At 46.6% G+C, this 12,369-nt stretch overlaps 1 protein-coding gene across 1 annotated transcript in view; it reads right to left on the bottom strand.

Annotated features, from left to right (window-relative positions):
• The window catches only part of LOC134510420 (collagen alpha-1(VII) chain-like), a 136,643-nt gene that overhangs the window by 76,373 nt on the left and 47,901 nt on the right, over positions 1–12,369 (bottom strand). Inside the window, exons 15-25 of the mRNA XM_063323721.1 lie at positions 12,131–12,259; positions 11,551–11,700; positions 10,723–10,860; positions 10,142–10,288; positions 9,065–9,184; positions 5,761–5,907; positions 4,294–4,497; positions 3,815–3,954; positions 2,411–2,534; positions 916–1,059; positions 406–596 (exon numbers count right to left, since the gene is read on the bottom strand). Coding sequence (XP_063179791.1) covers positions 406–596; positions 916–1,059; positions 2,411–2,534; positions 3,815–3,954; positions 4,294–4,497; positions 5,761–5,907; positions 9,065–9,184; positions 10,142–10,288; positions 10,723–10,860; positions 11,551–11,700; positions 12,131–12,259 — 1,634 coding nt within the window. The remainder of the gene's footprint in view (positions 1–405; positions 597–915; positions 1,060–2,410; positions 2,535–3,814; positions 3,955–4,293; positions 4,498–5,760; positions 5,908–9,064; positions 9,185–10,141; positions 10,289–10,722; positions 10,861–11,550; positions 11,701–12,130; positions 12,260–12,369) is intronic.

Raw genomic sequence — 12,369 nt, 5'->3', positions numbered from 1 at the left:
GGTCACTGCGCTTTTATGTCAGCAACCTTTTCATTGAAACAGCCATAAAATATCACTGTTGGAGATACTCTGCAGATGACCTCAAATCCGTACCAATGCCCCATCGACCGGAGTTAGAAAAGGGCAATCAATTTATAATAGATTCAAGTCCTCTGCCTCTGCAGTGGCCTTATGCAACAAAACTTTCCAAGCTGTTTTCCGGCTTCCCCAATTCCATTCCCTTGAGTTCCAAGATTTTGCTCCTTATCTCTAGGGTCGCACAGTAAGTGAAGTCAGGATTGGACCCAGTGTCCTAAATCTGTTCTGACTTTGCTTTAAAACTTTGCTCAGGGAAGAAGACTGCCCTTGTGCATGACCTGCGCCAAGAAAGCTGGCTTATATCGAAAGGGCTGTGAAGCAGCTCACCTCCCCAGATGGCAGCTGGGCCCCTGAAGGCTGAGGGTCAGAACAAATGACTTCTATCAGCTCGCGGAGGATCTGGGGGAAGTCGTCGAATGTGCTGACATAGAAAACGTTCTGGAGGTTCTGCTGCAGCAAGATGCTGTTGAGTTCAACGGGGTCAGCTCCTGAGACACCCACAGCAATGATGCGGATCCCTGAAACACATCGCTCACTCAACGGAAGCAAAAATGTTTGAGAACAGAGTTTCCAATCCCCTCGTCACAACCTTCCTGTTCATAACCTCTGCTGGGATTAGGTACTCCAGTGGCCACGCAAGAACTCACCTGAAGCAGCATGTGTGAGTTATAGCAAACCAAGACACTCAAGCTAGGAACAGAAAGAAGAAAGGATAAAAGAGCGAAGAAAGTCAGCAGTGCACTCAAAGCTCGCACGTCACATAACGTACCACCCTCAACGCCCTGGAAATTGATGGAGAACCAAGGCCTCAGGGAAACGCAACAGGGCAACTCTTACCCAAACCATGGGCTGCTCTGGCTGGTAGCAACACATCATCCTGGGATCGCCCATCAGTCACCAGCACCAGCACGTGAGGGAAATCTGGTCTCATCCCTCTGGAGGACTGAAAGAACTCCTTTAGCATGTAGGTTATACCACGACCTGGGCAAACATAGAGAGGGACAGTGTAAATCTGCCTGTTGGGTCTGCAGGTGGGAACTGTGGGTCCTCTTCCACAGATGGAGAAAAAAGGGCATTCAGTGTGGCCCCAGATATGGATAGTAGCCCCTAACATGGGGAAATGTCTTTTCAGGTAAGACAGCAGTAAAACAGGTTGGCTGAAATGGTTCAGGATGAATTCAGCAGATAGTTTCGAAAAGGAAAAAATAATACATTTGGGAGATTTGAAGCACTTTCCTTGCAGTTTAGGAAAAAAACCCCACAGGATCCCCCTTTCCAAATTTCTTTAGAAAGATCAGGAAAGTTTTGTGAAGAAATCTCCCCCAAACTGAAATGGTTAAGACTCAAAATAGTATGGAAAGGGACAATAGAGGCGTTTTACCTATGACAGGTAAAATGCCTCTATTGACACAACTTCCATAAAAAAGAAGGATTAGAGCAAGGTTACCCAGGAATCTGCAGTCTGACCAGCTTTATGCCTGCTTTCCCTAACCAGTCCCATTAAAATTCTTGTATTTTGATCAGCCCCATTTTTTCTGTGTTCCTGGCCAATATCACGGAGCCAGGATGAGGTATATAAGCCTTCAATTAACAAACATGGGTGCCTCATGGCTTCCCTTTATCTTGACTGACTGGAAGACAACTATTAGGCCATTTAAGAAGAGTAAAGTTAAAACTAATTACCTTCAATTTAATATTACTGCTCATGTTCCTTCAGGGAACCAGGTATACCCTACTGTCCTGCTGGGAACGAGGAGGTGGAAAGCACTGTGTGTCTCGGAGCATTTAACTACATGAGACAAAAGTGTGTGAATTTTGGAGACGCTTTACTGGTGAAGAGCTGCGTTATTTGTGCAAGAGATGCCAACAAAGGACATTTACATGATGACACACCATGAAAATAGGACGGGGCACATTGTTTTGTTGTTAGGGGTAACAAGGCAATAACAGTTGGAATTTGCTGATTAAAATGTGCATACAGTGGGCAATAAGGATGCTTCAGCATTGACTATCCTTACCTAACGTTTATGGGCTTTGTCTCCAAGCCAGGTATAAAAACCTCCCTCAAGTGCAGGCAAGGTTATAAAATTATGAAGAGAAACCCAGTAGTAAAACTAGGACGTGGATAAAGGACATCAGGCTAGCTGGGAAGACTATCCCTGGAAATAAAACTAAATTCAATCCTCCACTCTCAAATTTTGAAGAACTTTGGGCCACAACTTTCTAACCAGGTAAATGGGTTCAAAACACTCAGACAAATGTCATCCCTGGTCTCCAGCCTCTGTATTGGTCCAGAAGGTCCACCCCATGTGTGCAGCTCACCCATACAGACCTGTTTTTGTGTTGCCTCCAGCATAGCTCAGTCCCTTGACGGCTTTCAGGGCACTGTTGCGGTCCCGGTGTTGGTTGAAGTGGAAAGCTGCCCTGGGCTCCTCGCTGTACTGTGCAACAGCAACCTGCCAAAGAAAAGGGGGTTCAGACACACAGCAACTGTGCTATCACTCAATAAACTGCCTTGGGTTAGATAATTCAACTAGTTGCAGTGCAACAGGAGTGGAAAGCCATTGTGTTTCTCGCAGACTGAAAACTAGCACAAAAATGGCTGTCAAGTTGGCATGCACATAGGGCATAATCCATATGCTTATTCCATATGCTTAAGCACGGGCAAGGTATGGAAGTGTTCAAGGCCAGGTTGGATGGGGCTTTGAGAAACCTGGTCTAGTGGGAGGTGTCCCCGCCCATGGCTGCGGGGTTGGAACTAGATGATCTTTAAGGTCCCTTCCAACTCTAACCATTTTATGATTCTACTATTTCAGACTTCCTAGGGCATCAGATATTTCTGCACAGGCTGGTGGATACAGCCCAGGACTGATGGGATACCTGCGCCTGCGCACTTCACGCAGCTTGTGGTCGGGTGGGAGCATCTCCTGCTGCGGCAGGTCCCATGGCAGCACCCATCCCTCCTGAGCTGAACCCTGGATCTCCATTGAGTGCAAAAGGAGGCCAACTACTGAGCTCATACTGTAGCCATCAAAATGTCTTTGTTTCCCCAGAATTATTTGTTACCCCAGGGTAACTTCATCATGTACTGACACCTTCAAGACTACCTGTAAGGAAAGAGTGCAAGAAGCTCCCCTGATCAACTGAAAGTAAGATATGCAGGTGTCCCTTTCAAAGGGCTAGTTTGGATATTACATTAATTAAACACAAACGACACAAAGAAATTATCTACAGAGTCTTCCAATTGGCTTTGCTGAGTTGTTGCTTAATGCTCTAGGCTTTATTTGCCCTTGAGGTGTTTCGCAGCATGGCCTGGGGATCTGGTCCTCTGCTTGTCTGGAGGACGCAGCTGCTGGTGCTTGCTGCATCTCCCTTCTGGGCCCCAACCTGGGTCTCCTACCATTAGCATCCTGGACGTGGGCAGAAATGGGGTCCTAGAGGGGGACCTGCACCTGATACACCCCTGGGCTCCATAACCTAGACAGCATTTCGCTGGGTGTGGGATTTGCTTTATTCCTGGTGACTCGCTCTTGGGAAAATAGCCAAGAAATGGAAATATATCCAAATGAGTAGGCTGAGATTTGGGAGACTTTTATTCATGTCTTTGTTGGACACACACATGTGTCTTTCTGAGCCACAACATGTAATCGAGTAGACTGCTGTCATCACGGGGGTGAGCAAAAGGTGAACACTTGGAACGAAACCCCCTTTAGGAAATAGAATAACAAAATCTTGCCTGTGTCCCTTCAGGCCCAATCTTAGGGAAATAGGAAATGATCCGGAAGAGGAAATCCTTCACTTTATTGAAATTGCTCTGGCCAATACTTGAGGACTCGTCCACCAGGAACCCAATGTCTGCTTTGAACTTGCCACAGACTGCAGAGGGAAGAGAGGATCTCCGTAAGCTGGGGGGGTCCTAAAGCAGAAGCATGTTTCTTTGTGTTCAGAGCAACAAAACAAACCCAAGCACAAATACCTCTTGCGATGCCAAGTGTTGGTGAGTGAGCAGGCAGCACCTTCACCCCACAGGGTTGTGCTGAGAGCTTCACTGCATTTTAATCGGGTTTGTGTCTTCCCCTTCCCTGACATTGGCCACTATCACTACTCAGTGAATGAAGACCAGTTTTGGCTCCTGAGATCAGAGAAGACCATGGTCCCTGGTGGTTTTGACCTACTGCTACATCGTCATCAAATCACACACGGATACACACTCACTTGGCCCTGGAAGAGCTGTCAGCAGTGCGGACACTGCGGTGGTGGACAGTAGGGTCTCTGGGGTCGGTGGTAACATTGTGGTGGTGGCCAGTGGAAAAGGAGTGGTCCCCACATCGCTAGGAGATACAGACAGAGATCTCATCGTATCCAATTTTGTAGAAGTCACTGGAGCGATTGGCCCAGGTGACTCTCTGTGAGGTCCCACTGAAAGAGGCAAACAGAAAGGTGGTTTTTAAACCTCTTTTAGTTATGATGCCACTATCTAGCAAAGCGTCAGAAGGGTAGATGTCCTGGTTTGAGGTAAAACAGAACCAGCTTTCTGTTCAGTAATTTTTACTTCTTATCTAGGCCTCTTCTAACTCTTTGAAATTAACAGCATGTTGTGTCTAAACAGTTCATTCAGAGTGATAAGACAGTTAGAGCCAAGGAATGGTACGCAGTGAGGCTCTTGCTTATAGTTATTGCTATAACAACCAAGGTCAGCTCATTTGGTTATTTGCCCCATTGGAGGGTCGGAAGCAGAAAAGCGTGGAGATGTCCCACCTGCGGAGAGGAGCAGACAGGACAGGTGACCCAAAATTGACCAACAGGGGTATTCCATCCCATCTGCCCTGTGCTCAGTGTAAAAGCTGAGGGATCAAAGGGTCAAATCTCTTTCTTCAATGGCTGACATCCGAGGAGGACCCTGTCTATTCATTTGCCTTTGATCCCGATCCGTATGTTCCTGACTCCAACTCTGGAACCCAGTTCCCAACCATTGCTGAGTCCAGCCTGGGACTTCCCCAGTGCCTGCCGGTGACGTCATCCTGGAAGCTTAATAAGGTCTTGTATATACTGTATCTATTTCATTATTTTCCTTTTAATCTTATTATTAATATTTCATTAGTTTAGTTTCTTCTAAACTCATAAATCTATCTCTCCTCCTCCTCTCTGTGCATGAGAGGCTGTGGGGGGGAGGGAGTATCTGTTGCTGGCCATTGGCCAATTTGGCCAAAACCACGACAGTAGAGAAGCCAAGAAATTAGCCTCTCCTGTGAAGACAGGCTTAGAGAGTTGGGGGTGTTCAGCCTGGAGAAGAGAAGGCTCCGGGGAGACCTGAAGGAGGCCTACAAGAAAGCTGGAAAGGGCATGTAGCGATAGGATGAGGGGCAATGGTTTTAAACTAGAGCAGGGCAGGGTTAGATCAGACATTAGGAAGAAGTTCTTCGCCATGAGGGTGGTGAGACACTGGCCCAGGTTGCCCAGAGAGGTGGGGGAGGCCCCATCCCTGGAGACATTCAAGGCCAGGCTTGATGAGGCTCTGAGCAATCTGATCTAGTGGGAGATGTCCCTACTTACTGCAGGGGGGTTGGACGAGATGACCTTTAAAGGTCCCTTCCAACCCAACACACTCTATGATTCTATGATTCTATGGTTCAATAGCAGTTACTTAGGTAAAACCCCAACACAAGTCTCCAGCCTTCATACCTGTTTGCCCAAGGAGTGTTGTCTCTGGTCCCTCCGTATGTCCAAAGACTGCTCTTATAGAAAACAAATATGTTTCTTTGGCACTCAGTCCTGCCACTCGATACGATCTAGAAGCTGCTGATACCAGTTCCTGGGAAAGATCAGAAGCTGTGAAAAAGGAAGAAACATGCATTGACTGGGAGCCAGAGAAACTCAAAATAACTCCCGTTTCTGTACCATCCCGTCTTCTAATGACACCACCTTTGGTGAACAGGAGGTTGGGGACAAGATGAGTCCTGGGCTTTGGAGCGGAGGCTCGTGGTAAGACACATTTGCAAACTGCAGTGGTCAGGTCCTAAACGAGATGAAATAAGGCTGTTTGCATCTGACAAGGGAGTTCTTGAGTACATGAACAGGAAAAGAAAATGGGAATTTGTACAAGTGTTTAGAGAGGGCAGTTGGTCCAGGTGGTGGCCAAGGCTGAGCTCTGTGATAGACCGATGGTTTGCAGCGGTCAGCAGGTATAGAAACAAGATTCTTTTTTGTTAATAAATGGAAAGCTTGCTGAAAAATAGAATCGAACTAACTTGAAAAATTTGGTTGCATACAGTAGATAGTTTTGATCTAAAATAATGATAGGAAAAAATCTGTGAAAATGTATAATAATGTTGTGACATTTTATAACTGTCTTATTTCAGAAACATTGAATGATGTGTTTTGACGCTGTTCAAAGTGAAAGCTGCACCTTTTCATTCTGAAGTAGCATTTTCCCTTTAAAAAAATAAAGAAAAAAATTAGTTTCTATGGAAAGAAATTAAATCGGTGTATATAGCCTGTTTCATTAGACGTTCTCAACTGCCCCCAAAAAAATTTGGAAGGGAGGCTTTTCTCCTTTAAAAAAAAAATAAAAATCCTTCTTGCAGTTTGACTCAAACTCTTCTACTCCCCTCCGGTTGGGTAGGCAAATCAAAATAATAACAATGGGTTTGAATGCCATGCAACATCGTCTGAAGGGATTTGCTGTAGGAAACGCAAGCTGACAGCTCTGCCGAAACACAGCTCTATGGCAGCCCACCACCCACCCTGCCTGCCTGGACCCCCAAACAGGCAAGTTCGGCTACTTTTCCTTTTGCAGCTATGCCATTGTGTAGCACTACACCTCTTTCTGTCACCTAATGGGTCTTTCACACAATGAGAAATACAGTTACCATGCTCGTACTCTGGGAGACAAAGAAGACTTTGATGGTGGACTCAGGTAGTGAGGACTCCCTGGATCATACCCAGGGAGGGATGCCCAGCGCAAAACTGGCAAGCATATGCAGGAAGAAGTCCGTGACCTTTGGAGAAGGAAGATGGTCTTTGCTGGGGACAATTTTCTATGAAGAATGAAGCTGATGTTTTGCAAGAGACAAGAGACTGTGAGGCCCAAGGTGCAAAAGCAAGATTAAATGAGCTTCTATTGATTAGGTGGATAAGAAAACCATGACTGTGGTGCTCCAAGAACAGTCAAGAGAAGGTAGAAAGAAGAGAGAGGAGGGCAATGTCCCGCTGAACTTCTCCAAGGTTCTTCTTGTTGCATGTGTGAGGAAGGACGGCTCTGGAGGGAGCCCTGTCGACATACATGGGTTTAGTTTCGTATAACACTTGGACAGAGGAGGTCTACAGCTGGGACGACCTCAAGCTGCGTAGAAGGAGGCACAATCCTGGGTGGCTGGAGTCAGCCAGAAGGGAGGAGGGCATTAAATGAACTTGAAAGGGGGGCAAAGGAAATGGGTAATGAATGAGTACTCATTTAGAAAAAAATCAAGTCGTGGAGAAGAAAATTAATCAAGGCACCAAGAGACGCACACAAAAAAAGGACAAAATTCTTAATTGCCTTTATACAGGAACGCTGGCAGCCTGGATAATTAAACAAGAGAAATTGGAATTACTCACCTGTGAGCATAAATTTGATCTCATTGGTACCACTGAAATGCGGTGGCAAGATTCATCTGATTGGAATGTTAAATCAATAGTTATAAACCTATTTCAGAAGGATTGATCGAGCGAGGGCGCAGGGGGACTGTCAGACATGGTATTATCCATTTCTGAGCCCCTGATAACTCTGAAACCAATGATTTTTGAATACTTACAGATCGATATTTTAACAGCATGGCAGAGAAGGGGAACAGTTGCATTAGATCACTTAAATCACCCTAGAGAACCCAATGTTCAGTTACCTAATCACTTATCCATAATATGTAGAGCAAAAAAAATGATGCCACCACAGGAGACTTCATCCTGAGTGACACATGCTGCAAGTCGTAAGCTGCCAATACCAAAACGTCCTTGGAATTAAAAAAAATTAAAGCTGACGACCTGGTAACTCAAAAAAGCACTGCAGGGAGCGCAGGGGAATTGTGTCAGATTCGTTTTCTTTATTGACTTGTGAAGATGAACTGATCCTTAGCAAAAAGTTAGTGGCTGAAGCAACAACGGCAGGAAACTTGCTGTATTCAAAGGGGTTTAAGCCCAGTCCAGGAAAAAATAATATAGCTGGTGTTTTCAAAGGGCAAACCCTGTAAGGACAAATCAATTGGAAAAAGAAATATACACTAGGAATTGTGAGCAATCATTAGGAAAGTTTTAAAAGCTCTTTACAATATAGTGAAGCTTTTAAGAAGATAAGAATTAAGGCTGTATGGATGACAAGAAACAACTTTTTTTTTGGTTCACTGCAGCTATCCCTGATGGACAGGTGGTGACTCTAGAGGAAGAGACACTGATAATGCAACCAGTGGGCTTTTTCCTAACCAATTTTCACATCTCCTTTTTCTTCCCCCGAGAATTTTGCAATGGCCAAATGGGTCATCTTGTGAGTCTCCTCAGTGGGCCAGCTGCCGTTTTCCCCCCTCTTTTTCACACAAATGAAGAAGCTGAGATGAAGGGACATGATGTATGGAAGGCCCCAGGGTCAACCTTCTGTTCTGCCGCTAAACAGGGTCCAGATGGATTCAAAAGAAGGAACGGTGTTGGTGCCATCAGTAACGCCATCATTTACCCCAGGTCAAACCGGGCAGCACTTGGAGACACAAGTCATGACACTTGAAGGAAACAGCCACCATTTAAGGCTGATGGTGGAAAGAAATTTCCCCTTTAAAACCTGCCTCTTGCATCTTCTGCAGCATCACCTGGCTCTAAGACCAGGTACTGAATCAAACAGGCCATGGGACAAGCCAGACATGTGCATGCTCCATCCTCAAATCCCCTTGGGTGACGGGGCAGCTCACACAGGAGCAGACCAAATTACAAACCATCCTTCCTTCCCCCACCAAAAAAACATTACCTGAAGACAAGCGCCACGTTAATAGGTATGTGGATGCCCCAGGAACAGCTGTCCATGTCAGCAAAACGCTGGTCTCCGCAGCCTCCTGCACTGTGAACTCAGTCACTTTGGGTAAATCCACTGTTAGAGAAGAAAGCAACAAAGCTTAGGGTGGGTAGAAGTTACCACCGAGAGCTTGCCGGAGCTGAAAGGAAGATGATGCATCTTTTGGGAGGCTCAAATCCTGAAATCAAAGGCAAAAAGTCCAGATAGAAACGATGAGCGTGAAGCACATCTCTGCTACACGTATCCACAGCTCCAGCTGCTGGTGAATCTCTCAGATGATATCTACCCTGGGGTGCAAAGATGTGTGTGTCCCAGGAAACACACTTTAGCCTGCAAACAGCTTTGGAGACCTTCTGCCTCCTAAAATACCGTGTTTCTGGTGAGAGGTAGGAGACCCTGCAGCGCTCTAGGGGTTTTCCAGAAAGCTGAATCAGATCAGACCCTCAGCTGGTGGGAATTGATGGAGTTTTAGCAAATAACCATTGGCAGATCTTCAGCCTGGTCTGCTGGGTGTTTCTCTAAACTGATTGAAGTTTGAGCTGTTGAGTTGGGCAATAAAGTTTTTGCCCGCTCATTTGTGCCAGATGCTCATGCTCTCTGAAACCACAGCGCTGGCCCCACACCCGGCATCTTCTCCCCCACCGGGTCTCCAAATCCGCCTATTCTGCAGCATCCATCAAGTCGCATGATGCCACAGCATTGGGAGCGATGTTTGCCCTAATCTACTGGAAATGGCCAAGATATTGTAACTACAGAGGTAATTCCAAGATAACATATCACAAAAATAGCATCTCACGGTCATCATTGGCATGGGAAGACAGGCAAAGTTCCAACATTTCTTAGAAATAAGAAGAAAGGACCAATGCATTTTTTCTGGCTTGCTGGCTGGTGGGACCTGAGGAGTAGTAAGGTGTCTCACAGCCATTTTTGCTCTTTTTCCATCCTCACGTTCCACCAGAGCCCCTAGGAAGAGAGAGCCCCCAGCACTAATGTGGGGATACCCTTGTCCTCACCCAGTGGTTCTGTACTCACAAGTTTTGGCTGTGAGGAGCGTGGGGCTTCCCTCCTGGCCCCCGATCATTGCAGACATGCAGATGGTATAGGTGGTGCTCTCCTTCAGTTTGGGGATCGTGAAGGAGACCGTCTCTGCTGCAACCACCCGGGAGGTTTCCAAGCCACCTAAGAGGAGCCATTCAAAAAAAGCCAGTGTTACACAGAAAGGGCAGGGTAATTGCTATCAACAATTATTGTTACAGCAGTTTCCTCCCACATATCTTATGGCACCTCGCCAGGGAGGAGTGTTATGTGCTCATTTTGCATATGGGGAAACTGAGGCAAAGACAGGCGAGAGATCTGGTCACAAAGGCATCACATACGCTGCTGGAAGGGAACAACTTCTCTGACTTCCCAAATCCTAGCTATGCCTATATCCAACGGATATCTTTGTTAGCGACTAAAACCTAGCTCAAGGCTTCGACCCGCTCCCATAGACATTACAGTCCTCATCTACCCCTTAATGTGGGAAAAAGGAATGAGCTGAACTAAGCTCCTGTTTTCTGGGGTTCCTTGTGCTCTGTCCTCATACCGCACCTCACTAAGAGCAGGATTCTTACCATTGAACGGCACCCAGGATATCTTATAATGAGTTACCCCAGGAAGCCTCCTCCAAGACAGCTTCAAAGTATTTACGCCAGTGTCAGTAATCCTCAGATCTTGAACGGCCTGGATGGGGTTGGACTCTGCAAGAGGCGCTGTGAAAATTCACCAGGATGAGATGTCTGAAGTAACAGCCCAAGTTACGCAGAGTTCATGGCTCTAAGCTATGGCACTGAAGGAAGATTTGGGTATTTATGCAAAAATCTACTTTTCAGACATTATCCAGGGATGTCAGGCTGCATTTCCTAATGAATCCATGGAGAGGAGCACTGTGGAGTTAAGCTGAGGGATCTCATCCACATCTTTTACCGCCTGTATGGAACTCTGGTGACACGATACAGGAACATGAGGAGGAGCCAAGAGAGGACAGATCATCCACATGTATCTTCAAACACCGTGGGGAACTGTGGTGCAGATGAACTCACGTGAAAAAGACACTGAGAGGACCCAGGACGCCAAGTTTGAAGAAGCAGAGTCACAAATCAAGGAACAGCAAACCTCAGGAGGCATGCTGGTGAGTTGACCCCGAGTGGTGCCTGCAGAGAGGCTCCTAATTTCCTGAGATGGCTGGGTAAGAAAGACTGGCGGGGATGTTAATAAACCTATGCTAAGCCTGTTCAACATGACAGAAAGACGTGTTCACTCCTACCCGTGGGAACACCATGGATTATTGCCACCAGCTATGAGGGCTACTCATGTCACTCCACCACCAACATGCAATGCACAGGACTATGAACCCAGCCTTTGCGTCCCAACAGAAAGAGGGTTGTTCCACCAGGACATACCTGTGTGGTGAGTCAGAGTCACCTCTGGCCCCTCAGTCTTGTTGAAGACAGCCCGAACACTGACTTTATACAGGGTGTCGGGCAGCAAGTGGTCAATCCGGTAAGCCAACACCCTACTGCCCAAATACTGAGTCTTGGCAACCTGTTTTTCTGTAAAAAAAAGGGATAGTTCAGAGCCTGTATCTCACCAGCGAGGCCGGTGGCATCCCCTCCAAAGGAAATAGCCATTCCTTGCTGTACTACTGTTTCAGAGCTTTGGGGATTGTCTTCATACATGGAACCTGGAAGTGTTCGAGGCCAGGTTGGACGGGGCTTTGAGCAAGTGGGAGGTGTTCCTGCCCATGCCGGGGGGGTTGGAACTAGGTGAGCTTTAAGGTCCCTTCCAACCCAAACCACTCTGTGATTCTATGAATGCCAACAGGGAAGGAGCCATCACCAACAGACGCGGGCTGAGGACCATGTTTCTCAACAGATGTCTTTCCTACCCCAGACAGTAGATCAGAAGTTTGGAAAGATGGCTCCCATGGCTGTGGCATGGGTCTGTGCCAGGAACAAGTATGTACACCCTTTCTCTCCTCACCTTTGCCGGCTCCCACAGGGCTCCAGGTGACTTTGAATTTGGTGGCAGCTGCTGTGGCACTCCACACCAGAGACAGGCTTGTGCTGGTGTAGGACATCACCTTGAAATTGGAGACGTAGCCAAGAGGAGCTGCAAGGTGAAGAAAGCATTAAACTACTGTGCAACAGGGCTCCTTGTTTTCAGTATAACAAGGCCAAAATTATGTAAAAGAGTTAACAGTTGCATCTCTGCTTATCCTC

The sequence above is a fragment of the Chroicocephalus ridibundus genome, chromosome 1 (assembly GCF_963924245.1).
Source record: "Chroicocephalus ridibundus chromosome 1, bChrRid1.1, whole genome shotgun sequence".
Taxonomy (NCBI): domain Eukaryota; kingdom Metazoa; phylum Chordata; class Aves; order Charadriiformes; family Laridae; genus Chroicocephalus; species Chroicocephalus ridibundus.
This window is presented reverse-complemented; position numbering and strand designations above follow the sequence as displayed.